This window comes from Caloenas nicobarica, chromosome Z, assembly GCF_036013445.1.
Source record: "Caloenas nicobarica isolate bCalNic1 chromosome Z, bCalNic1.hap1, whole genome shotgun sequence".
Classification (NCBI taxonomy): domain Eukaryota; kingdom Metazoa; phylum Chordata; class Aves; order Columbiformes; family Columbidae; genus Caloenas; species Caloenas nicobarica.
The window spans coordinates 52,356,753-52,384,523 of NC_088284.1; the positions used below are offsets into that span (position 1 = coordinate 52,356,753).

The 27,771-nt window shown below is 40.3% G+C and overlaps 1 protein-coding gene across 4 annotated transcripts; it reads right to left on the reverse strand.

Moving 5' to 3' along the window:
• Nucleotides 1-1,160: 1,160 nt before the first annotated feature.
• Nucleotides 1,161-26,387, reverse strand: HABP4 (hyaluronan binding protein 4). 4 transcript variants are annotated; one of them, XM_065656517.1, is made up of 8 exons: nt 25,957-26,387; nt 15,780-15,927; nt 14,878-15,039; nt 14,565-14,636; nt 12,734-12,823; nt 5,115-5,283; nt 3,406-3,588; nt 1,161-1,716 (listed from the first exon to the last, which is right to left on the reverse strand). In XM_065656517.1, exons 1-8 carry the CDS (start codon nt 26,237-26,239, stop codon nt 1,660-1,662), a joined length of 1,164 nt encoding a protein of 387 aa, XP_065512589.1. In that variant the 5' UTR covers nt 26,240-26,387; the 3' UTR covers nt 1,161-1,659. The 4 variants fall into 4 exon arrangements, with proteins under 4 accessions (XP_065512589.1, XP_065512587.1, XP_065512591.1 ...); XM_065656515.1 differs by having other exon boundaries at nt 14,878-15,072; XM_065656519.1 differs by lacking the exon at nt 14,565-14,636.
• Between the last annotated feature and the right edge of the window lie 1,384 nt (nt 26,388-27,771).

Genomic DNA, 27,771 nt, shown 5'->3' on the forward strand with positions numbered 1-27,771 from the left:
CCTTAACTGATATCTGAACCTGTATTTTATGTTATCAGAGTGCTAAATATATGTAATACCATTGAAACTGAATTATAATGCTTATGAGCAAAATCAAGTAAAACAACACTTCCAAAAGAACAGTCTCAGATAACGTACAAGGCCTGATTTAGGATTTAGCCAGTGCCCTGAAAAACAAGTGCATAATTTAAGAATTAGCACTGTAAGATATAATGGTTAACATTATCTAATAGTATAAAATGATTAGACCCAAAAATTTGGTTTTCAGGCCTCAATCTGCACATATGGATTTTTGTGGGAATTAGGATGGCTGAGAAATCTACTTTTGCATGGATTAACGATACTGTCTGTGATTGTTGCTATATTGTTAATTGTGCGCTTGGTTTGCGCAAAAACAAAAAGGGGGGAATTGTGGAGGGATGGTTAGATAGTAGGGGTCATGTAAATCTAATACAGTTAGCAGAACAAGAGTTAGATAAGCAGCGAACTCAGCTCATGTGAACCACAAGCAAGACACTGACTTGCAAAGTTATAAGGACCTTGACATTTAGTGTGTAACGACCAAAAAGCCTTGCGGTCAGCAGTCCGTTGAGAAAAAGCGATGTAGAAACGAAAAGAATGTGGATCTAAGGGTGGAGTTGGTAGTTAAATTGTAACCAATAATGAGCTTAAGTTTTGTAATATGCATAAGCCAATTACTGATTATACTGAATATCTGTTGCTAGACGAATTAAGTTAATGTAATCCCTAGATTTTAGCCAATCAGGTTATGACTAGTAGGCATAATTATTGGAACATGTATAAAAGTGAACTGCTCTGTAATAACGTTGGAGCTTGCTGATACTTAAGTGTTTGCATCTTCCCTCGCTGCGGCAAATGCAACAGGAACATCCTCAAAGTAGTTTTAGATTATATCTTGTTAATGAAGCAAGACTTTTAGTCAGTTATCAGTTAAAAGCATCTGTACTGCCTTAAAGATCACTGTTTTGGGTGAGTAAGGTCTGCTGGTTAGTTTCAGGGTTTTTTTGTTTTTTTCTTTGTTCTGTTCTCATCTGGTGGTTGTTTTTGTTGTGGTGGGTTTTTTATTTAATTTGTTTGGCTTTTTCTCCAGACTACATCTGAATAGCAAAGGCTTCAATCTGTGATTCTGACTTGTCAGAATAATGCCTCAAACCCAAACCAATGAGCACCTTCCTTTATTTGCCAAACTCCGAAGAACTGCAACTTGTGACTGTGTGAAATATACACTTCACTCAAAGAAGCAGGGAAAGCAGCTTTCAAATGTACAGAGTCTCAATTTCAGACTATGTTGTACAGTTTACATTTCACCATGGTGTCATGGAGAACTTGATATAATCTCTATATACACATTTTAAACACTGTACTCTTGAACTTCATTTGAAAACTTGTAGTGAAGTACTGTAAGCGTCCACACAGTTTTCACAAATGGAGGCAGACACAGCAACCTGTGGCAGGATGCCAGTCCACCAGTATCTCCAGAACCCAACTCCACTAGCAGAGGGCCACAACCATTCTACACTAAACACCCAAAGAGCTTTTCCAGTAACAATAGACTTTCTTTATCCATACCAGCATAAAACTGGTCTCTTCACAGCTACACCAAAGCTACTCTGAAATACCACCATTCATCACGGTTCTTCAAGCCAAGGCTGGAAAATCCTCAGGATCATCAGGATTTGGAGCAACGAGATGCACCTATAAAGAAAGAAAGGAAGCTTTATAAAAATGAATGCATTTCAAAAGCATCTGACAGCTATGTACATGTATTTTACCCTGAAAAGGGTTCCTCTATTCAAGTTAAATGCTTTGTATCCATCACTATCACAGAAATGCGTCCTGGTTTTGTTAAAAACCAGACCAGTTTCTCTTTTAGTGAATTTTCCTTTCAGCTAAGTTCTTCTAAGTAACTGCACTTCTCTAAAGTTGGCTGCATGTTTTTGTAACCAGACATAGCAATGGAATGCAAGGTCACTTAAGAAAGCGCGTCGCATATTTGCAAGGAGGAGAGAACTGAACAGGTGACTAAAACTGACAAACTAAGTATTCCATCCCATCCACATCATACATCATGTAAAGATGGAAGATCACGAGCGTCTTGCTCTCTTTGACTGTGGCCGACATCTGGGGAGGACCCTGCCTGCTGTCCCTGCGATCCCAGGCCTAGTGACAGACTGAATCCAGTTCCAGTTTGCTGCAGAGTCCAACCCAGGACTTCCAGGTGCCTGCTCTGCTGCTGCTGGGAATTTTCGAGATTGGTTTTGTATATTATGTATTGTTTTCTTTATTTTATTAGTAGCATTAGTAAAACATTTAACATTTTTCCAACTTGCAAGTCCTCTCTCTCTTTGCCTCTCTTTGCCCTCCTGTTGCCTCTCCTTAGTGGGGAGGGGGGGGTTGGGGGGCAAAAAGGGGAGGGGGTTAACAAAACATGTGCTGCGGTTTGTCACCCTGCAATTAAACAGTGACAAAATGCTAAGCATTTATCTCAGAAGTTATGACTACTATAATTTCTTCAGTGTGAAATAATGTTGATCTACTGCCTGGAGTGGTCCTGAGGATCACAAGTTCTGCAGCCCTGAAATGAAGAAAAGGAGTAAAACAATCTCACCCAAAATACTGTCATTTTTAGAAGCAGCATTATTATCTTTTTACATCCTAAGGCTACCGCATGTATTGGATTGTAGTTTAAAACTCTGTGCTCTGTTATTATAAAGACCCTTTTTCATTCAGATGAAACAAATCAATCAAATCACTTCTGTATCATTCAGTAAGTTCACAACCTTGAAGTATTTTACTCATACTAGGCAGAATTAAACCGAGACCTTCAGTTAGTATGAAGAATAAAGATGTCATTTTTCAGTGCTTTTTTTTTTAAGAGAAAAAGGTCAGTGGAAGTTTTTTAATAGTTGAATTGAACACTTGTATCATTCTGTAGGATGCTGTTGGATTCTGTCTTCATCTGCAGGATCCCAGATTTACTTATCTCACTCCCAGTTATCAAACTGCCATTACTGTACAACACTGGAATTTTTTGTAAGGGATACAAGCCTTTAGTAATTTTAATTACTTTCAAATTTATATAAAAACTCATTGCAGAAGAAAATCTTTGCTGTATCCTTTCCTCTAGTTACCATCCCAGCAACTAGGAATCAGACTTTTTGAAATTTATGTGTTAAGGGTTGTGAGCCTGAACTGATACTTAATTTTGAGTAACATGATATGGGTCAGGAAACCAAAATAACCAGACCAAAATACTATGAGGCAGGAATTAGAAACAAGCCTGTCACTACAGTAATCAATTATTCCACACAAAAAGGGGTGGGATGCACACACAGCAACAACAAAAAAAACCACTCTCCAAGCAAAGACCACAAAAATCATTACCACTACTTCTGGTCGAGGTCCTGTCTCCTCAACTCTTCTGCCACGACCACGACCACCTCGTGCTCCTCTTGATCCACGGCCAGGGCGAGGAAGACTCCCAAAATTAATATCCAGCCAAGATGTTATATCATTCACTGGTCTTCGAAAGATATGAGAATCATCTTCAAAGTTCTCTTTTTGCCGCTAAAAAGAAGATCTGGTTAAAGCCTATAGCTTCCATGTACAGCCTTCTCCCCTCCCCAATACATAAACACACGCATACTTTTATAACAGACTAAGCAGCAGATAAATCAAGATGACATCCAGAGTAGAAGACAGGCCTTAATTTGCACAGGGTTTTAACAGAGGTGAGGCAATTGCATCTTCCCAGATGCCTGGGATAGCTTTTGTTGGCTCAGAGTCACGGCAACAAATTCTTCTGTACCAGGTCTGTAACACTGAAGAGCTTTTTCAGAAATAATATGATCTACAATGTTTTCTAAAGGACTAGAGAATCAGGCTTAACCTACTTACTTCTGCAATTATCTTCAAGTAATTGTTAAAAGCCCATAGTAAAGCACAGTATTTGGCTACTACCTGATCTGTTAGTCTATTTGTCTGCAGCTATGAGACTACTGTTGTTTTTAACTCTCTGTATTCCTAGTAGTTAGTGGATGTAAGACTATTTGCCATCATAATTTTAACATGCACTGTAGTAATGTTAACACATATGTAAACTCATACCATACAGTGATGAATCACTTTATCCAATGTCTAACAAAGAGTTTTGAGTTGTCCATGTTATGCAGTTCTTGTACCTCTTATTCTACATTCATTTTGACAAAGTCTCTTGATACTGCCAGCCAAGAAACTTTACAGACAAAAAGAACAGCAACTTGCATACACTCTTCACACACTTACATACTCTCTTCAGAGCTTGAGAAAGATTTTCTCCTCATCCCTACCACCATCTCCCTCAGAGAAGGAAGATAGGATAATGACAACTGTGACCACCAAAAGCCAGGCTAAAAATGATGCAGGCCACTTCAGTATTAGTGTCTGTCCCTGGAAACACTCAATGACCTAAACTGATTAAGACAAACAGCTGCAAGTTTTTATGTTTATATTAGAACTAGACAAAGGATAGTATGTGCATTCATACATGCAGAACAAGCTCTCCAGAGTTATTTCTAAGAAGCAGGACCCTAAAACAGGGTTTGGGGCGGGGGGGAAATCATATATTCTAAATACACAATAAAAGCAGGGATCCAGCACACATGAGAAAATAGGACAGTTAGTATCCACACTAACAGATACCAAAACCTGAGTTTAATATATATGTACAAGTGTATACCAGCAAGTAAGCTAAATGGGATTCAAAGTTAGGATAAGAAGTGTTCAGCAAACCAAGTTTCTCTAGCAGCATTACCAGAGATCTACATAGGTGGCAGCAGCAAGGCTTTATATTGCTAAGACTGAGCCATAATGTAGAATAACTTAATAGATTATGTATTTGCATACAAAACAGGAGTGATGATCTGAGAGAAGAAAATGAACATATTGTAAGTTTAAAGCAAGTTTGGGGGCATACATGTCATTACAGTAACAAAACTTAGATACAAACTTCTAGTCTGTTTGGGTTATACTAAAACTAGTAGGAAAAGAATAGAGACAATTTCCTAACTCTGGGCGTAAAGCAGAGTTTACAGAATTCCTGAGGCAATGCTTACATCATCGCTATATTTTGACTTGTGAATCACCACTGCTTTGGAAGGAACAGTGGATTCTGGCTTCCGGATGTTGAATTCAGGCTTTGGTCGATTCTGTTGCTGAAGAGTTTTCCACTCATCTAACGTCATTTCTTGAACTACTTCTTCCATTGGCTCTCCTTCAGCAACTCTAAAGGTTTATAGTTGTAAAGTAAAAACCATTAGCTTGCAACATGCCAGAATGAACAAGAACACTAATCTCTAAAGTAAGGATACTAAACAAAACATTTGGAATGTTTCTCACCAAGTTACTATCCTCAGTTTCACTTACTCTCCACAGTAACTTGATGTGTGAGTTTTACATTAATGCAAATTGGAAAACATACTTATGGCCTGTTTGAAATTAGTCATATGAGCAAATGCTGTCTCCAGCCTTCTGTAGTATCTTCTGGTATTTATCCAGTCTCATTGCAAGTTCAAGGACTTGGATTCTAGACAAAACCAGTCTGTGTTTTGATCTGGTATATTCTCAACCCTAATGTTTAACAGTGGCTCTACTCCTAGAAAATACAGCCATAGTAAGAAAAAAAAAAAGAAATAGCATACCAGGCAGCACTCTTAAAACACCCCAGTTGTATGGCTTTATTGACTCGTACTGAAAGATGACAATATGAGATGGATTCATGTTTCAGCACAGCTTTCAGTCATCCAAAAGACAAGATGATCACACCATGGGATCTTCTACATAACTATTAACATTTCATTTGTTAATTTCACAAGATGCTTTTTTGATTTCTTTTGTCAGATGCAGTAGCACACAAGGACACAGTATTTATCACCTGGCAAAACCAGATTAAATCTAGTCCAGTTTTAATTTGTCACAAAGTGCAATAATGATCATATTTTCAAGAAAAACATACAGAGTACATCAGAATATGCCTTGCGTATTTTTGAACTAGAAGTATAGAAGTCCAGGGCTTTGTGTCTGTATTCATAAGACAAGATAGGTAAGACAAAAACCAAAGATTCTTCTCCACTCTTCATTGCTTGGCTACTCTGCTGCCACTTTTCTGATGCTGACCAAGACTGACTTGCCCAGGACCAGCAGCTATTAGAGCACACTACAGGTGTACCTTTTCATTAAGAGCAGAATGCTAAGGAAAAGCTGCACTGATTACCACCAGACACTTGAGAAACCATTTCTCCCTTCTCCCAAACAAAACCCTTACACATTGCAGTAGTGCTCAAAGCTGGTTAAGTATTTCCCTGACACGGATTTTTTCCAGAAAACCCTTTCGTTAGATCCCTTCCGGTGGTAAAACTATAGATTCATTTTTCCTCAATGGCAGTGCCAAGTCTTCTATCAAATGCTGATAGTTTTTCCAACGTAAACATACAGTTGGTTAGATGCAAGTTGGACATTTATTTTATCATGGAAAGATTCAGAGTCAAATGACAGTGAACTGTGCATTTTGGTTTTTTAAGTTGTACAACAACCTAGCAGAACAGACACATTTGTTGGGAGTGTTCTGTACATTTAGAACTACCCTACATAGGAACGGGCCTGTTCCCTTTTCTAACTTGATATTGAAGAGAACCAATCTATTTCTTGGCAGTCAAAATCGTACAATATTTTCCTGAAGCACCCAGCATGTGACACATAGAAGCAGAATCAAACCGTAAGACAGGCTTCAATTTTTATTCTAGGATGAACACAGTTTTAAATGTGTTTTGTAGAAAAAGTAAATTAAAAAACATGCAAAAGTCCTGCACCTTATGCCTAGCCTCTGACATGCCTTCCTGGCCTGTTAGAGTGATCGGAAGTTAAAGGTTAAAAGTCTGGTAAGCAGCTTGTAGCTCCATACTGATGAAGACAACCTGAAACTATATTAGAAGGACTGTTAAGAAAAAAAATTAACTGGTTTACTGAGTTAAATAAAAAGGATACTGGCAAAAGATGCAGCTGCTTCTGGAAAAACAACATATACTGTTCCATGTGTAAGAGCATTAAGAACCAATTGCACCCCAAACTTTTCTATTTGCTGTCCTCAAGAGTTAGAAGCCAGAAAATCAGAAAATCTTTGATCAATTATTTGAAGCTTCAGTTTTGTGAATAGATGTTGGAAAAAGACTAGTTGCAAGCACCCTGAGGAAGAAAAAAAAGAGGAAGTAAACTAACAAAAAGGGGCTCTATTAAATTGCTTTAATTTCTTCTTAAACCACTATCTCAGGACAGAATCAGTAAACTCCTCCTAATTTTTCACCCCATTAGGGAGACCCTGTTTCAGTCCTCAGCAAGAGTCTCAGAAAGATACAGAACTGGTTGCAACAAGTACTTGAGAAGTAGGTGTCAATCCTTCAATTTGCAAATGAAAAACAAGCATTTGAACAGAGTTTTAAGGCCAGCTCTGTGCAGTTATCCACAGTGTGATACATAATACATTTACTGCATTTCCTGTGGCACACAGCTTGCAAAAAGGAAAGGGCAATAGCACAGGTGTTCAAGAATACTGAAAAACTGACCAGTCATGTGAGATGCTGAAGAGACCAAGCAAGTGATTTGAAAACAACCAACCAAAGCGACCACCTCCTGGAAGTCCAGAGGACAAGAAGAAATATGTACTCTCAGGCAAAAAGTATCCGCTGCCCAAACACAGGAAGAACCACTAGCAAGGCAGCTTGAAGGAGGGACCCCAAACTGTGCAAGAGTACTGGAGGTAACCCAGTCAAGCTGAACTTTAAATAAATAGCCTTTGTCCCTTCTGCAACAGTGTACTCTTATAAGGAGACACATCAACAGTTTTCTTCAGGGCAGATGCAAAACAAGGTCTCAGCTGAGTAATGTCTTCTACATAAGAACAGATAGAAATGCCAGAATAGAACCACAAGATAGCTATGAGATCTAAAATACATTATCTACATGGGAAGCCTTTAAGGAGATGCTGAGGAGGAAACATACATAATGCTAAAAAAATTTTGCATATCCATGATGTTAAAGCAAGACAGTCAGAAGAAAAATAACAAAGTAGTTTCTACTTTCAAAGTATTGGAAAGACCACCAAGGGACACTGAAATCTCTGTCAGTAGGGCATTAAAATCAACCAGAGAGGTAGGAGAAGCAGCACAGGTACGGTTGGTGATGCCTTGAGTCAGCAAGACCACTTTCAGATCTAAATTTTTATGATCATAAGACAACACGAGGACATTTCACTACGCAGCAACTTGATCTCTCAAAAAAGCAATCACAGCTATTGCTTTCAAAAGGACACATCTATCAAAAACAACCACATGCCTGTTCTAGAGTAAATTCTGGTGGATTTACACTGCAAAAGTTTTGGTTTTTCAACTGCAAAGTCCAGATTGATTTTTTAATCCAAAGGATGGTTTCAACTGCTAGGTTATTAGTAGTACAAATTTTAGGATGCCAAGACTCCCAAGGGGAAACACCTCTCATTAGTGAAGCACAGCAATGTGCATATCACATTTTGGACAGAGACTTGATTGTAGTAGGTTAATTTTGTGCACCAAGCCTTCATGAAAGTGAGCTCCGTGCATTACTTTCTACCTTCTAACCTTACAAATTTTAGTAACTGCTTAGTGCCTATTTTCATTCATCAGGTTAATAAGCTCCTTGGCGCACCAACAATCATGCTTGCAAAATATTGCTAGACACATAAGTGTGGCCTCTGGACAAAGATAAACTGAATTCACAATGCAAGTACATACCAAAACACCAAATGAAAGCCCTCAGTAATGGTTCCTACTGCTTCCATGTTTTCAGCAGATCACCATAACCTTCTAGCTACACCTTGTTTAATGTGCATACCTTTCTTGCAGGAATAGCTCTACAATAACACATAGATATGCACAAGAAATGAAAATGGAAAAGAATGACATTCAGCTCAGTTGTTCTACTGATTGTTTTCACATCAATAAAAATAATGATAGTGGGTCTTTTTCAGATAGGTTGTTGTATTATTCAGCTGCACAACACAAAATTTTTATTCAGCTTTTATCAAGAAACCAATGACATGAGTCTTTCCTACTAAACATCATTTACAGGAGCATTATCACCAGTTTCAGCAAAATTCAAAGTTAAACATTATAAGACCAAGCAACAACTGTACAGGTTTACTATAGAAGAAAAGCACTTGACCCAATACTTATGAAGATCTGGTCTGGTCCATGGATAGCTTTATGTCACTACTCAAAAAAAGAGAGGCAAATAGCTCAGCAAACTTGAGGACAAATTTTGAAAGCTTCCTGTTAAATGACCAGAAGAATACAAAGCTCCACCAAAAAGGAAGAAAGTCTTGTGTGAATAAATGGAAGAAAACCCTAAATAATAAATACTAACTCTGCAAATACCTTTGATAGGAATTGAATAGACTAGTGTCATACTAGTTAAAAAGAAAAATCTATTAATTTGAATTATCAGTCAACACAAGTGTATTACATTGTTCAGAGTGTGAAGACAAGTTCAACAGCAAGCAGCTGTGATGAAAGCTTATACTGCTGTACTAGCTGTGTATTTTACACTTACTACATGCAGCAAAAAACTCCAACTACTAGCATGCAGTTTGGGATGCTACCAAGACATACTGTTGGTACCCTCAAAGAAATTTGAAGATATGGAAAGAAATAACTTGATTTATATTATAGAAGTATGAAAGAAACTCTTGTCCTGCAATACTTTGCAAATGGAAGCTCAAGAACAACAATGTGGACACAGTCCTGAAGCCAAGCAGCCCACAGAAGCCTTTGCAGAGTTGCATTGAAATTAGCCAGTACCACAGCAGAAAGCTATACAGTATCTCCCCACAGACAGATTACTCCCAATTTCCAGGAATACTTTTCCTTTTCTTTTAAATGGAAACAGTTTAAATGGGAAAGAGAACGAGAGAAGAAACAAACCCAAGCTTTCCATCTCTCCTTACAAGCACACAAGTGCAATAAAGCAGTAGAAAAGAAATTAATTCCTTGGAGCTGCTGCATTTAAGTGTCAAAACAAGAACTATCCTAGCAGTAGCTTAAGCAAACACACACCCCTACACTCTCAGTATTGAGGCTATGGTGAAAGCAGAAGGTAGACTTACTAGCTTTTGCTGCTGTATGCTACCTGACAGAAGACAGTAACTCCAGAGAGCATGAGCAACCTAAGCATATGTCACAGTTTAACCGAGCTAGCAATCATAACCACGACAGCCACTCATTCACTCCTCCCACCCCAAAATAGGGGGAGAATCAGAAGGGAAGGGAGAAACTTGTGGACTGAGACAAACACAGTTTAATAAAATAGTAATACCAATATACCACTACTACTACTGATATCTATAAAATTGAAAATAGACTATAAAAGATACGCAACGCAATTCCTCAAGAGCTCCATCCATGCCGAGCAGCCAGTCTCATGAAGAGAGAGCACCCACGTCCTGAACAGCCGATCCTGGGCAGGGAAAGTGAAAAGGCCAAAAAGGCAGAAAGGCCCAGAAGCCACTGCAAAACGGCAGGATGGCAAAACACTGAACTAAAGGAAAGTCCCAAATGGAAATTCACCGAAATGGAGCAGAACCAGACAGGTCTCCATCTCCTCAGAAATAAAAACCACAACTCTCCTTAAATAGAAAGCACGACACCAATGGCATGGAATATTCTCACTGATCAGCCTGGGTGTCAGTCAAGCTCTGCCCCATCCATGCCCCCCTTCCCCGCTGCCTCACACCTGCAGACAGAGCCCAGAAAGACCTTGATCTCCCATACAACAAGCCTTTGTTCCAAGTCAAAGATACTGTAAAGTTACTTTAAGAAAAATATTTGTTCTGTCCTGGGGTGTTATCTTCTTGTTCTCAAACAAAATCCAATGACCATGCTAGCTATGAAAAATAATAGTTTCTAACTACATGAAGAAAATTAACTTGCTTTTAGTCAAACCAGCACAGCATACAGGACCTTCAAATAAAACCTAAAGCATGAAAACCATACTGCACCAGCTTTTGCTTTAAATTATTAAAAAAACCCACCAAAACCACACCAAACAAGAAAAAAAAATCCACCTTTTTAAGATCTATGCCATACAACCCTCTCTGATTACCTAGGCACTATTTGCACAATGCTTTCTCTTCTGTTTTAAAATAAGTACAGTCACCAAGCTGACACTACCCTCAAAGGCAAGTGGAATAAGGTGTATGTAATTCATGTTTTGTATACAGATTTGTGAGTCTTCAGGACAATATTTACTGCTCTGAAAAAATACACAATGCAGAATTTTGTAATTGTAGGTTACTTGCATTTTTTAATCTTACGGATTTCAGTGGAGTATTCCTAAACAAAGCTTTTTTTAAATACCTAAAAAGGAATAAAATCTCCAGAAAGGCTCACAGTCTGACCAAATACCTAGTCACCTCTGAGAAAGAGAAATAATTAAAGACAACCAGCAGATTCCGCCAGATGCCTTTGCCACTAAATATATACTTCTCATGCCTTACACTCTACAAGAAACTGATGTCAGGACACATCTACAAAGAGCTTAAATTGGATCTTGAAACAAGTCAGGGTACCAGTAATTGATGAAAAAAAAAGCTGAATAACTCTTAATATTTAGCTAATACAATGCATTCTTGGCAGTTTATCCACACTACCCATCTGATTCAAGTTAGTCTAGAAACAGTTTTCTTGAAATCCAGTCACAGTCACTCCATTTCAGAGATAGATTTCCCCATGTATACCCACCTCTGGCTATATATATTGAAAGCTAGTTTAAAATTAAAATAAATCCAAGCTACACCAACTCAATTTCTTACAGGGTATACAACCTGAACATATAAAATAGGTTCTGTAGTCCCAAGTAGCTTTATAATTAAGAAATGAACTATGGCCACTAATAACTGGACCTGCATCTCTAGGTAAAGAAGACCTCATAGCAACAAAAGAGAAGGCTGACATATTGAACTGATCGTCTTTCACTCACTACAAAATATTTACCATATGCTATCTGATTATTCTTTAAAGTCTCTTAGACAAGATTGTCTAGTTAATTTTTCTTAAGCCAGTGTTTCTCTCATGTGAAGTAAGTTCTTACGGAACACTGGTAAGAATGAAAGTCAGATGACAAGGGGCAGGTTTCTCTCTCCCTACTTCTAAGGGTCACTCCAAGATCAATTCCAGCAAATTTTTCAAGTTCTGCAGAGGCCCTTCATGAACAGATCACAACAGCATCGTTATTAGTGATTGATGAATACTGACTTAAGAGAATTTTATCCTCATGTGTTTTGTGTTTGTATGATTGCATAGGCACCTTGAATATTTTTCTCATAGAAAACTTTAAAAAGCAGGGTAGCTTTTACAAATTAGCTAAGTTAAATAGGTAACAGACAATATGTAGCTCCTCAAATTATCAGCAGATCTTAGGAATGTAAGCATCACTTGGAAATTCAATGCAATCTGTTGCCGTATGAACCAAGCTTTAGTCAGTGATGCATTTTCTTGACTCAGAAATATAGACAAAGCTTTTCTATTTTTAAATATGTGCACTGGCACAACTTTACAGTTCACATTTCGAGGGTGCCTCCCATACAAGTAGATCAGTAACAGTCAATTGTTTTCTTTGCATTTATACAGAAAATATTTTAGTCAGACTATACTTGTTCAGAGGCTCTCCTTCAGATGTCCATGGCTGCTCAGCTGTTTCTGCAGTCTCTTCCATAGTAGTAGTCTGTTCCATCCCACTAAAACTGTAAAAAAAACAAAACAAAAACACACAACACAAACGAACCACCAAGTCTTAATTGGTCACACTGGAAAAAAACCTTGCAAACCAACACATTGATTTTTTTTCCAGAATTCCTTTGGAGGGGAAAAAATAGAGGAGAAAAACACTAAGATCATAAGCAGAAAGTAGATCTACTAAGTAGTTAAGTGACTAACAAAATGAGAAGTATTATGAAAATTCAACTTCTATGTACTTTTAATCAAAAAGAGTGAAAAGCATGCATGAAGACAAAATAATTCGATTATGAAAACTAATACCAGTACTTGATTAGCATATCACTGATGTTTAGGTTTGCCTTTTTGTTTCTTTTCAACTATTAAAATTGTACAATTCATACTCCAAGTTTGTATTTTCTGTAACATGAACACCGGTTCACTGTCATTTGAGAACAATAGCACGCTTTTATTCCACTGGTAGGCATACATATTTAATATTAACACCTTCTAGCTTTGATGCATCATTAAGCATCATTGTTTATGTAACTCCAGTTTAATGTCAGTTCTACCACAGGCACCACATGACAAGAAAGCATTGATACCTCATGTTTATATTGTAAGTTCTGATGCTACTGAACTAACAAAAATTAAATAGGGAGAATAAGGGATCTTAATTTTCTTGTACTTTATGAAGTTCACACAACCTTCCATGACATCCCACAAGAAGCTGGTTTTGTGCTTTTGGTCCGTGAGTTTCTGCTATCAGCTCAGAACTATGTTAATCTAGCTGATCCTTTGTTTTGAAAGCCAAAGTACCTAGCCAATCTTTTGCTTTTAGTATGAAATATTATAGAAGAGACAGATATTAGTACAGCCTTTCAGAAGAACTTGGAATATCAAGCCCCCCAAATTAGAAGCCATCAAAGCTGTATTTTTCAAACTTTTAGCCAAATTGCCCAAATCCACGATCTAAGGTTTAAAAATGAAATTTTGTTTTTAAAACAATTTAGTGAAAGAATGTGTACATGATTAGAAACGTTTGCTCCAAGTTCAAAGTGCTGCCTTTTCTCTACTCTTTATCAGCCATCAAATAAAGAGTTCTATATGCATATGAGAACAAAAGCTACTGGAAAAAAGTGGCATATTGCTAGGTGCAAAGAATGAACAAAAGCCAACATTTCCAGTGAGCTTTTTGCAAGTCTGAACAGAAAACTATAAGAGAAACACAGAATTGAACACTGCCATTTTTTAAAATCTAATTAATATGACATCACATTTTGTTACTGTGTACTTCAGCGGTAGAGTCAGCTAAATATTACCTCCAGAGCCACAGTGAATTGTATTACAGCTTTGCAATTTTGAAATGATAAATAAAACTTGAGAAAAAGATAGTGGATTTTAAGCCCACTAACAGAGCTTCAATCTTTTAATCAGCATTTAGTAGCAATGCCATTTAATACCAGAGTTCCACTGACTCACCTATTGAGAAAAATTGTAACTTATTTCAGTTAAAAGACAAATTGGCCTAAATCAAAAGATTTTGGCAGTCTTAACTGAAGAAATACCACCATGCCTTTGCTATAAATAAATCTCACCACTTTGAAGAAGATGAGTTCAGAAAAATGTAAAACTACGTTCAGCGTAACAATTAATAGAAAGCAAGCCTTATAAAGCTCAAAATGAACATGCAACTGGTGATCAGAAAATGATGATCTAAGGCGAGCCATGTAAAATGATGATCTATGGTGGGCACAAGTTATGTTGTACCTTGTATCATTTTTAACTGTTCCCCAGTTGTGAACTCCACTTCCACCCTTTTTATCATCTGCTTTCATTCCTCTAGAGAAAGAAACACGGTTCTGTGAGTTTAAGAGGTTTGGTTTTTTGGTTTTTCTTTTTGGTTTTTGTTGTTGTTTTTTGGTTTTTTGTTTTTCATTAGGACTTCAAACTAAAATCAGTATTGACTTTTTGTCAGGCAACTTGGATATAGAAGAAAGGAAAGAATACTAAGAAACATTACTGCCATGATGACTATTGTTTACTGGTACACCAAGTAAGCAGCAGAATACAGAACACTTACGTTTTACCATTCTCACTTTGTCTTTCAGATTCCCGTTTTCCTCTTTGGTCAAAGCCATCAAAACTTCTCTGTATTCCACTACCTCTTCCTCTGCCTCGCATCCCACCTCTTCCTCTGCCACGACCTCTTATTGGCCTTTCACGGTCTAATCTTTCAATTGGTCTAAAACCAAGAATTCTAGTCAGATTTTGGTTCCTACGAAACAGTTAAAAAGGAGAAAAAAAAGCATATGGTTGCATTTGTGCAGCTGTGAGATACATCAGCATATGAGAATACTGTACGATTTTTAGAGTGCATCTTTACACAACACATGGTAGAGTTGTATTAGTTTTGCATTAAAAATGGACATAAACCACTATGAAACTGTCAAATCTTCAGCAACTTTATTAGGCAATAGTGCCAGTGCCTAAATCCAGGTTTATATGCAACTGCTAAAAGTTTCAGGGAACTTTTTAAATACCAACCACTGTTACGTAAAGTAAGAACAGCCACACTCTCAAGCACTACAGGTTTAAGTGGAATTCTCTAGTACTTATAAAAAAAAGCAAAATTGATATGCATTCACCAAGCAATAAATAGTATGACAAAAGTTTATTTTCAGTTTGAACGGTAACACTCATTTAACTTGGAGCGTGCACCACATATTCTGCAAAGCTTGGCACGCGAGCTCAGAAATGAACATTTATGTTGCAGACTAGGGGTTATGTTTTCAGATCTTTAACTTTTCAGTTTTGCCTTATATTTCTAACATTTAACAAAACTGCTCCAAATCAATCTGCGAGGAAGCTGAAATTAAAGCTAAATGAACTAAGTCGTCATTTTAAGAAGGTTAAGTCTTCCCCTTTCCCCCCTCTGTGCAGATCTTCTGTGAGGCACCTTACTTCTCCCTGTATGATACATACCTTTCCACTGTCATCTCCACTTGTCTTTCTGTTTCGTAAGAGCGGTATTCCCTGAAAGATGGTCTCCATTCGGTTTTGTCTTGTTTCACGTCTGCTCCTCTGTTATTGAATCCTTGCTGTTCTCCCCACTTAGGTGCTTGCTTCTGGCCTATACACACACACAAATATAGATTATGAACAGGTTAATAATAAATAAATTGCAGTTAGAAAACTACTGACTGAGTTGATTACAGCTTACAGTCTTCTGCTTCACCCTCTCAAATACCAAGTCCACCAAAACATTAAAAGCACTTACAGTTGATGTTGCCAGACATTGTTTTAAAGACATCTACTTACTTTCCCTTTTGTATTGATGAACCTGCCTCAGGTAAAAATACTACAGGGGTTGACACAGCTCAGACATTCACAGAAAAAAAAAAAAAAAAGACTAAAGAAAAATCTCATTTTGCTCACATTAAGTCACCAAAATGGAGAACAAAAATGGTTTCTCTCATGTTCTCTCAAAGATCTTGCTAGTGTACTAGAGGACAAGGCAGAGAAGCTTCAATTGAAGACATGAATTGCAAGATGGCTGCAGGAGCAAAGGTGGAGGAAAGAGAGGAACCATTAGGGACAGGCATTAGTTGTTAGTCATGAGACACCTCTTGACAGATGAACTGAATTTAGACATCTGAGCCTGCACCTCTAAGCTCACAGCTATGGTATCCAACAACCAGAAGAAAGTCACCTCCTTCTATTCCTGCTGTATGGAGGAGAGCATCATTCGCCAACACTACAAGTCACTGAGTCTAAGCAGCAGAAACCCAGACAGTAAGTACAAAGACTCCAATACCACTAGTTGATGCTAGAATGTCAATATATTCCAAGATAAAACATATTAAAGCTTTTGAGGGTTTTGTTTGGCCATTGTCAGGATTAAGGAGGAACAGGTTGGGCAGAGTGAATGCAGAGAAACTGTGTATTAGAAGAGAGAATAAACCGAGGTTTTCCACTCAACCTATATACATCTAGCATAAGAATAAAGTTCATTATACACTTCCTTTCCCATTTTCCCAAATCCTATGCTTTATTTAGAGCAAAGTTCATCAGAAGAAAGCAAGCCTTCTGTCTGCTAGGCCCCTACAGTTACACTATTGCCTGAAAAAAGTATTGGTTTAAGTCCATTAGGCAAGAAACTACAGAAACACTGCTCTGAGACCAACAAAACTGAGATGTTCTTTGCACAAGAAGCACCTGTGAAACTCTGGGCAAGTTACTGAACTCAGGTTAGTAGACAAGTGACTGTCCTGGCTACTGTGCCTCTGTTGCTAGCACATAAAGAGAAAAAAGCCTATGCTATGTTACAATATTAAGAGGCGGAAGATCTCTGATCAAAGCTTAGGTAGCAAGCATGAAGTCTGTAACATCATCTTTAAAAAGAAAACATCAAAGAACCATCCACTTGGTGAATAAGGTCAAAGGGTGGTAAATATAGCTTTTTCTTATGTAGTTAGGACAGTCCTATCTGTATACCAAAGAGGCTTTTATTTGCGCTGCAGCAGCAAGTCTAGCTTTGGTTTTCTTTAGACTGCAAACCACTTGATATAATATATTCCAGTAATTGTCTCTTCTCAAGATTTGGAGTTGTTCAGTCCTTAGAGCAACAAGCATTTACATGCCCAAAATCATGATGTGATCCATATTTACATGCCCAAAATCATGATGTGATCTCTAGATAATGGACAACTTTTGAAATCAGTTTGAGTAAGCTTTTCAAACCAGGATGCTTTAATAAAAAGCAAAATTGTAAAGAATACAGAATCGTACATGCTGTTGGGAAACGTGTCTGCTCTACATACATGTCTACTACACCACCTACTATACAAGTGTTAATTCCATATTGGAATCGTGCTATAGAAAAAGTGACTACTCAGTTCTGACTTCATTTTTACTTATCTTATTTGCATCTGGATGTGCAAGTGCAATGCAAGAGTGCCTTTTTATTTATTTTTGATCCTCTCACTGGCTCTCAGAAGCATCAGTTATTCTAAACAGAGTAACTTGGCAAGAATGCAGTAGTCAGAAACCATCTTCCCTCCATATTTACTATTAGCCTCAATTTCACTTTTGTATTCAAAGAGCTCCATAAAACTAGTAAAGCAATGTTAAAAAACGAACATGCACATGTCATTTTAAAATAAGATGGTCTCTGTACACTTAAGTACATTCAAAAGTACTTCAAAACAAGTCTTCTCGCCAGATATGCCAGTGTATTACACATCACTAGCAGAGACCATGCTCAACAAAGCAGTCAGTTCTACTCTGATTTCTGTGAAAGGCTATCTCACTTTGATTCCAACAGGTGGATATAGTTACTGGAGATGGATTTTAAATATCAGAAAGATTATTTGTGGCACTTATTACCTGTATAAAACCATTTTTAACTGGTTTGACAGATATGCACCACTGGTAATCCACAGTATGAAGCAACTCACTTCTCTAATAAGCAAAGTCACCCTCAGGGCAGAATCTTGAACTGATTTACAAACAGGTCACAAATACCAGCACATCTTCCAGCTCTACATATAAAGGCAAACTAAACTGAACCTTGGCAGCAGAGATAGCATAAACTATCAGATTATAATCCTCTACCATACGTTTTTCCCAATGCAGATTCACTGCTAAGTAACTGAAGGGCCCGCTACTCTCAGAGGGGAGGGGGAAATACAAACACACCACACCAAACCATAACAGAAGCAATCTTGTGTAGCACTGCCATAGTACCTTTCAGTTAAAAAGAACTGGGCTACGCTTTGAACGCTCATTAACTACAAGTACACCTCTTGTCTGTTTGCATATATGAATCTGTATGAAGGTTTCCTTCAAAATGACAGAAAAAGCTCTGGCATTTTGTGGATCATCTTCCTGAGGTCTTAGAAACATCACGCTGAAAACTCAAGATCACTCTTTCCTAGTTACCAAGTTTAACCTCTGCTTCAGGTGTTTTTCTGTAACCTGTATTCAGCTGAAGATGTTGCCCACCAATCCCCACCTCACCTCCACTTCCCCAGGGGGGGTTACTGCGGCAGCCCCATCTGTTGGCTGAGTTACCTGTCATTTTACTTTCTAAACTGAGGAATCAGAAAAGAAATCCGATGCTTAAAACTGTTTAAACAGACCCAGGTTTTTTTCAGAAGCAGCAGCTGAGGTATTATTATGAAGACATCTGTAAATATTAAAATTACCAGGTACTAGAATTAGACATTGCTACAGAAAAAAATCCCAATTTTACAAGCCACTGCTAAAACTCTGAATTATACAGACTTAATATACTTAAGTAGTTCTCATTTTTCCCACAATAATATTTTACTATGAGTTTTGTTTACACTGCAGCATTTAGATAGGAGGACTTTCTAGAAGAGTGTTTTGAATATGTCACAGAACTCTCAGCTGGGAAAGCAGAAATCGTACTTTTAAGACCGGCATTGCCTGGGTTCCCAGACACTGCATATCTATGTGTTAACAGACGGATTTCAAACAATGCAGTAACATCTAGCTGCCTTTGTAGTCATGTTGTCTAGCTCTCACCAAGTTGCTCTACCCATATCATCTGTCCTCAAACAAGTAGGACTTCTGCTTGGGAGAGACAGTTTTCTAGGTTGTGTGGGCTCTTCACTGGCTCTTGGTGAGACAGCGTGCTCTGACCCTTTAATTTCTATTTTTTAAGGGAGAAAGAGTTGTTTTGTGCAGCGAACTTTGACTTTAGACAAAAACCACAAGGAGCCCAGCTTGCAAATGCAATCAGTGACTACAAGCTAGAGCAGAAATCTTGCTCTGTTTCCCCCATTCCCTCCAGTAATGAGCATGACAGGTGAAGGCAGCAGCTGGCATGCAATTCACAGGCTGAGGAAGGTTACTGCTGTAAAGAGCACAAAAACCTCATATTCTGACCCAAAAACTCCGCTGTCAAGGCTACATCATTGTGTTTTATGAATTCCCACAGGCTTCCTGAAACCAATCCATCCCAGCAATATGGGTGACACTCAAATCCAGTGAGACGATTCCATCAATACTCCATTTCCACAAATGCAGTCTGGGATGAAGAAGTCCCAAACCAAAATTTATTTCTATTTTGCCCAATTAGCACACAGGGCAACAGGGCAAAGGCAAACTGCGTGTAGTTTTGATTCAGTTGGGATGAACATTAAAGCAACCATAGTAGCTAGATGAAAGACTTTTATGTCTTATAGCACGTATTTGAAGAAAGAAAAAAGTAACAACAAAATACCTTACACCTGGCAACCTACCCTTAAAAGGTTTTCTGCATCAAAGACTCTAAGCATCAATTTATACAGGACAGATCCACAGATGGGCTGCCATGCCTTTACACAAACTGCTGTGTGAATAGATACATGCACTGATACATCAACATTGCCCTATAGCAAGAAATGCCACAGGTCAATTACAGTCTCTGTAGAAAAAGCATAATTTCTCTTTATTTCACAAAATCTGCCTGAAATTATATCCCTTTATTTCTGTAAAATAAAAAACAACCAATATCCTTTCTCTTCTCCAAGTCTCACCTGCAGTTCTTTATACACTCCTTTTGTATCCTCAGACACCTCCTCTCAAAACAAAAACCTTAATTTAAATTTCTCCCAAGATGTGTGCTTTTTCTAGTTTTAATATCTTTGAGGTGACCAAAAGAGCGGACACATTTCAAGATGTGGGAAGACTAGATTCCTTCAAAGGCATAATAATTCCCTTTCTATTCTTGCTAATGCTGCCTCAGTAATTCTCAACACTGCTTCTTTTCCAGATGGCAACTGGAAATAGACTTGCTGTTCCACTCGTAATAGTCCCAAAGACTCCAAGCTCTCTTTCATAAACTGCAAAGTTTGAATTAGCAAATCTTTCATGTTGCAGTATAACTTGCAACGCTGCCCCCCACCTCGGTTCACGTTCTCCTACATACATTATTTTACACTTGGTGATAGTGAATTTCCTCTGTCATTTTATAGCTCATTTACAGGATATAATTTGTGTCACTGCCCTGCAGCTCTTCTACTGGGATAAATAAACTTGTACCAGCAAACTTCAGTTACCTACCCCTCTCACAGCTCCTTCAGCACAGACTTCCCACCCACCCAGAAAATAAAAAATTTAAACTGTGCTTAATTTTTTTTTGTTCCAGACAAGTTTCAACTGCCTTGTAGATGTTAAAACAAAGCTAACAGCACTACAACCACTGGTCCTAAATTCAGATCTCTTTCCACATGTTCCAAGAGATCCTTCTTTCCTCTGCTTTCAGCTTAACAGCTCATTTTTAAATGAAAAAATCTGAGCCACAAGAAACAATTTAAGTGGAGTTCAGAGGAGATGAAGTAACTACAAAAACTAAAAGAGGAATGCTGTTCCAGTTGGTCTGGAATGAGGGCAAGTGGAGAAACAGTGCTCTAATTCAACAATCTCTGTCATTAATTATGGCTGCACACAAAGACACTACTTCATTGACATGTCAGTAACACAGTAACACCTATACACAGACAACTGACTTCCTTCACAACAAAGCTGTGTAACTGGAAATAGTAAGAGACAGTTCACACTCTCAGGGACTAATTTTGCTGTATTTCAGAGTACAGCACATTTAAGACTGCACAACCTTACTTCCTCCCCTTTGCATGTGTTTCCCCATGGGCTGGAGCCGGCTGGGGAGCAGCGCTGGGGGCACACCTGGGGTTCAGCACCGCTGCCTGGGGCATCCCCAGGACTTTGCAAGGGAATGAACTTGACTGTGACCCTGGGAATGGGTTGGCCACCATTTTGCTGTCTGCCCCACAGTGCATCCCAGCCACTGTGCCCAGCCTGCCACCCAGCCCCATGGTGCTGCAGGCTTCCTTATGAGGAGCGGCTGAGGGAACTGGGGCTGTTCACCCTGCAGAAAAGGAGGCTGAGGGGAGACCTTATCACTCTCTACAACTACCTGAAAGGAGGTTGTAGCATAGAGGGTGTTGGTCTATTCTCTCAAGTAAAAGCAAAAAAACCACACAGAGTCACACTCTATTCTGTGGTATTTTGTTTTCATATGTGCCAGTACTCAATTACAGAAATGCTTACTGCTGCTTTCCTCTGGACAATCCTTATGACTATACAGCTGAAAGAATGATAACTGAATAAGTTATTTAAAAATAAGAAAATAGCATACAGTGTAAGGTAAGATTCCCAAGAAACATTCCATGCCATATTAACTTAAACCATAGCTAGAAACTCAAACGAACATGTAGTATTCAGGAACTACACCTAAATGTTACACGAGTCATCAAATGTACATGAAAGAAGAAAACCTTTTAGAGGTATTAGCAACAAAGGTTTAGAGATTTCAACGGAACAGAGCTTAATACTGCGTGATCAACAAATTTAATTTGCCTGGACTGGTAAAGAATGCAAGCTCTGCAACTGAGCCTTTTGAATAAAGAGCTGGCAAATGCAGTTTGGCCACTGTGCTAAGAATGAACTGAGTTAACATTAAGTGGTACAATTATAAGAGCTGTAATACCTACAGACAGCCTTTACCCAAATCCTCAGCATACAGTATAAGAATCACAAAACAGCACGGTCAGTAAAAGAGGAAAAAAAAAATCATTAAGGTCAAAACTCTAAGTTTTGTTAAGCTATGAAATCTGTTTTCTCCTTAAAGAAAGATTAAAAAATAGTCTCCTAAGAGTCGTGTGAATTGATAACAAATAGTTTGGAGTCTAAAGGTCAAAGTACTGAATTACCTTGCAACAAGCCTCTTAGAAGGCTTGTTTCAAATTGAAAATATCTCTAGAAATCAAGTAAAAACTGCTCTGGAAAAGGCTGTGAAGAACTAAATTAAAAAAGGTTGACTTACAGAACTTTGTGAGTAAACCTTCCACTATAACATCAAAACATCACACTGGAAGAAGCCTTTCAGACTACTGTAATTTTTAAATATTGCAAGTTCATAGACTAGGCTTGCTTCAAGTCTTTCTATAGGTAAAGACTATTTTATTCAGACTTAATACACTCAAGAAATAACACGTTAATAAAAAACATTAAACTTTTGACACCACTTTCTGTAACTTAAAAAAGCAAAACACCTCAGTAATTAGAACAGCCCGGAGGGTGTTGAAAGAAGGCCCATGAAGATGATCAAAGGGCTGGAGTACCTGCCCTGTGAGGAAAGACTGAGGGAGTTAGGTCTCTTCTCCCTGGAAAAGACGCGGGGGGACCTCATCACAACATTATAGTACCTGAAGGGCAGCTACAAAGCTGAAGGAGGCTCTTTCTTCACAAGGAGCCACATAGAGAAGACAAGGGGCAATAGGTACAACTTGCATGGGGTTTCATTTCAGTATCAGAAAGAATAATTCACTAGAACAATCCACCCAGGGACATGGTGGAGTCCCCATCACTGGAGGTTAAGATGCAATTGGGCAGGGTGCTAGATGAGCTCTTCTCTGCTGCTTTTTCCAGGAAACATTAGACCAGACAATCCTCCAAGGTCCTTTCCAACCTGAGCTGTTTTGTGATTATTCTATGAACACTAGTGCAATACAGACTGAATTTGACATTTCAACTGTAATATCAGAATCTGATTCAGGTGTGCACATGAGTCTAGATGATTCTTTATGGTGTTTAATTCTTAAATGGTGAAATTAAATTAGAAGGAGTTATGCCCAAAATCGGGGGCGGGGGGGGGGGGAAAGGGCAAAGAAAAAACCCACCACCACCACAACACTAAGAAGGGCTGGACACAAAATGCTTAAGTTTGTTGTTGTTGGGTTTTTTTGTTTGGGTTTTGTTTTGTTGTCTGTGCTTTGTTCCTTTCTTTTTTTTTTTAATAAAAGTTTAGTCATTAGTTTTACAATTAAGTCATTTTAATCAATATTATTCATTCCCCCAAGCAGAGCTGTACTCTTCTAGCAATCTGTCCATCATTAGCAGCTTTACACCCAACTGAGCTGGTACGGAGACCTTTCCAAGTGGTTATTCATTCTTAACCATTAAGCTTGTAGTCCTCTGTATCTTTTATTGTATCCAGAATTTTATGGTTGAATCCTGTATAAATACAAACAAAATGCTGACCCCTCTCTTACAAAAAAAATAGATTTTTCCCTCAACCCAGCACTTGCTTTATATTTGTCAGCTACACACAGGCAGGACCAAGTCACAACTCCCTGGTTTAGCATCCTGAGCACTATACATTTACAGTCCTTACAACAAGCCCAAGACATAAACATGCAGTGCATACAAAATGCATGATAGCCACTTTCTTTAAAAAAGAAAGTGCAGCATTTTTCAGACCAAGTAACTCTTCTTAAGATAGACGTTAATTCACGTGCACAAAGGCTACTATAAACCAGCAGTCTTTTCTCCATTTTAAATTAGCAGGAAATTAAAACAAGATGCATGTGCCTGATGTCTCTATGCAAGAAACTGGGTTTCTTAATATCAAGGCAGCAGAAAACAGCCAAAGACACTCCACAGGGTCACTGTGCATTAGCACTGAATTACACTCAGAATCTGTATGCTTAAGATACCTATAGACAAGTAGGAAGTAAAGGATGCTCTTCACATGGTTCCATGGTCCTGATAACCACCAGTTCTTGTTCAAGAACTTTTACATCAAGACTTCAGACTCTGCTGTTGACTGAACAGGCACCTTCGCCTTCTGTTGATAACCAGAGTACAGTATCCTTTAAATAAAATAAGCCTGTTACTAATGTATTTGTCTTACAGGCAGAGACCTCTGACAAAGTCACACAACAGCCACAGAGGAACCGCAAAAGATGAGTTTCTTGCAACTGTCAAAAGGGATAGTGACAACTTGTTAAGATCGCCTTCTACAAAGAGGCTCATTAACTACTGCATACTTGGCATTGAAAGATCCTCTGCTCCACAAGGTCAAATAATCACTGTCAGAGCAGCATAGGACTGTAAGTCTAAGCAACAGAATTGGCAGCACTGGCAAAAACTTGATGGAACAATAACCCTGATTCAAAGGCCACATCTTTTTCTAGGGGATTAAAACACTTGGTTCAGCTACTGTATGTAGGTTTTACTACATGAAGAAGATATCTTAAGAACAGTTATTGTGTTAAGCTTCATTGTATGCTGCAGGAGAACAAGAATTTACAAGTCATGAGGGCAAAACCAGAGTCTTCTGTGCAGACGTTCTCAATGCTTGCAAACCGTCAGCCAGCTCTCAAGATACTTTAGATACTGTATCCAGCAACCTGAAAGACAATACCATGTAAGTAACAACAATCACGCTCAGAAAAATGCCTCCAAATGCAAGGCGCTGTAGCCCAGCAAAGCCTCCAGCTGCAAAGAGGACTGTGCCAGACATTCTGCTATAAAAGCCAACTGGCTCCCTACTCCCCCAAGCAACATTTAGTATCAAAACCTAGCAGCTGACAAACAACCGAGACCGTTCCTGAACACCGTGCTAAAGAGTTCACCCAGCAAATATGTTTTTATTCTAAGGTTTGGGCACCAGTGCAAGCTTAAGGCAACCTAAGCACAGATTTCTGGACCTGTTATAACCCTGAAGAAGCTAAAGTACCAGAAAATTCACAGGTACCAAGAAAACAAGCCTGGGAGCATCTGACACCGACGGGAAACAGCCAGGGTGAGAAGCCACAAGATGCATCGACAGGGATGCTAAACCAGCACAAAAACTACAGATACTGCAGTGGCAGAGTTAATGCTCTTCCATTTGCCTCTTGGGACTATTTCTGGACTCTTCATTCACTCGTCTGAAGGCCCGTTTTCCCCTCCTGAAGCCGCCCAAAGGCGCTGAGGGAGCTCGGCCAGACTGCGTCGGGAAAGCGTGCCCAAGCGCGGCCACCCGCAGCGACGCCCCGGCTGCCACTTGTTTCTCCAGCGGGACTTTCGGGTGGGCACGCAGTCACAACGACACAAGTACATACACTAAACGCGGCTTCCTCAGACTTGCGTCGCCCCGTACCGGCAGGCGCCTGCCAGCGGCGAGACACACCGCGCTGCGGCCCGGGCCGCCCGCACCGGCACGGCCGGGACCGCACTCCTCAGGGAACCGGCTGCCGGCCGCTCCGCCTCCGGCGAGCCCGCCGGCCTTGAGCCTCCCCCCCGGCGCCCGCTGATGCGCCGCCGCCCCACACCAAGCCCCGCTGAGGAGGCGCCGCCGGCCTACCGGGCTGCAGCGGTCCGCCGGGCGCCGGGAAGCTCCCGGGCTGCTTGCACTCCTTCTGGGACTCCCTCTTGCCGCCGCCCGCCCTGCCGCCGGGACCGGCCCTGCCGGCGGCCGCCGCCTCGTCGTGCTTCTTGCGCTGCTGCTGGCGGCGCTCGGCCTCGCGGAGGATGTCGAAGGGGTCCGACTCGTCGTCCAGCAGCTGGTAGAAGCGGTTGGCGACGGAGCAACCGAAGCTCTCCTGCATGACGGCCGCCACCGAGCTGCCCACCGTCCCCTTCATCATCGCCGCGGCCGACTGCCCCCCGCGCGCTGCCGGCGCTGCGGAGGCGGCGGCGCCCGGAGATGCCGCTGCGCGGGGCTGAACCAACGCGCAACAGCGGAGGAGAGCGGCGGCGGCCCGACCCGGCGCCGACTTCGGCTCAGCGGCTCAGCAGCTCAGCACCACCCCGACCGTCGCACTATAGCCGTTGCCCGGCCCTTCGCCGAGCCACCGCAGCCAATCGCGCCTCGGAGCTCCGAGCGGCGCCGAAGCCCCCCACCTATCAACGCCGCCGGACCCACCCCCCAACGCGCGCAACCAATGCTAAATAATGGCTAGAGCGAGCAACCAATCCCGACTTTAGGATCCGCCCCGCCCCGCCCCTGAGGTGCGGCTACGGCCAATTAGCGTGCAGCTTCAGCACACTCAATAATGGACCACTGACCAATGGGATGTGCCGTTCAGGGCGGCGGAGCTGATTAATTATTCACGATCTATGCATTATTCAACAGCTGCTCCCGCCCCGCACGGGGACCGCGGCGGGTACAGCGCTCGTCCATCGGTCCTTGGGACCCAGGAGGCTGGGAAACAGCCTGTCTGTTCATATGCATGTCTGGGTACACTATTTAGTAAAGGCTTACAACCTGGTGTTATCACATAACTCTGTCACCACGGGCCTCATCGTGTAATCTGGGTCCGGTAACGACTGACTTTAATGAAAGCACGCTGGACTGGGAGCTTCAAGCGCAAGTCCGCTTTAGGTGGCCACCACGCTTGCATAAGCTAGCCTGGAATTCCCACAAAGTTTCTGAATTGCCTCTTTCTGCTTAAAACTGCAGTGGTGTTCATGACACCAGCACACCTCTACGAGCATGTGCAGTAACACTTCCAACAGTTCACAAATGCAGCCCTTCAGAGGGACCTACGGGTTTCGCAGTTTAACTTGGAGAGCTGCTCTGCCCAGCAAACCAGTGAATGGAGCTCCCTGGCCCTCACGAAGCCTGCACGTGGTGAGGCTGGAAGTGCGGGCACTCCTGTGACCATAGGAGCCATGCTGGTCACAGCCAAGGGGTGCCTGCAGCGAGCTGCAAGTCCTTGTACTATCTCTGAGGTTTATAGATAGGGCCAGCAGTGCAAACACTCCTGGAGACCAAACATGATTTGTTCACAGGGCACAGGCAACTGTGCACAAAAAACATGTTTGTCCCCTCTATCAGCTACAGTAAACCCAAATACATGCTGTAAAAACCTCAGGCCTTCAGACACAATCACTCAAAGAATGCCGACTGCAGTGGTGATTCCTGTGATGAGGCTGTTTTCATCCTAATCGTTCATGGGAAACTAACACTTCGTCTGTTACAATAACTTCACTGTATATCCCGCCTCACTTTGAAATTAATCTTATCCTCGGTACAGCTCTTCGAAACTAAATCACACTCCCTGTGGTGCTTCAAAAGGCGAGATTAGGGACAGCGCTGGCAGCAAAACAACCGTCTCCTCCCTCCTTCCCTCTCAGAGTGCAGCAGGTCTGGGCACACCGTGGTAAAACAAGACAT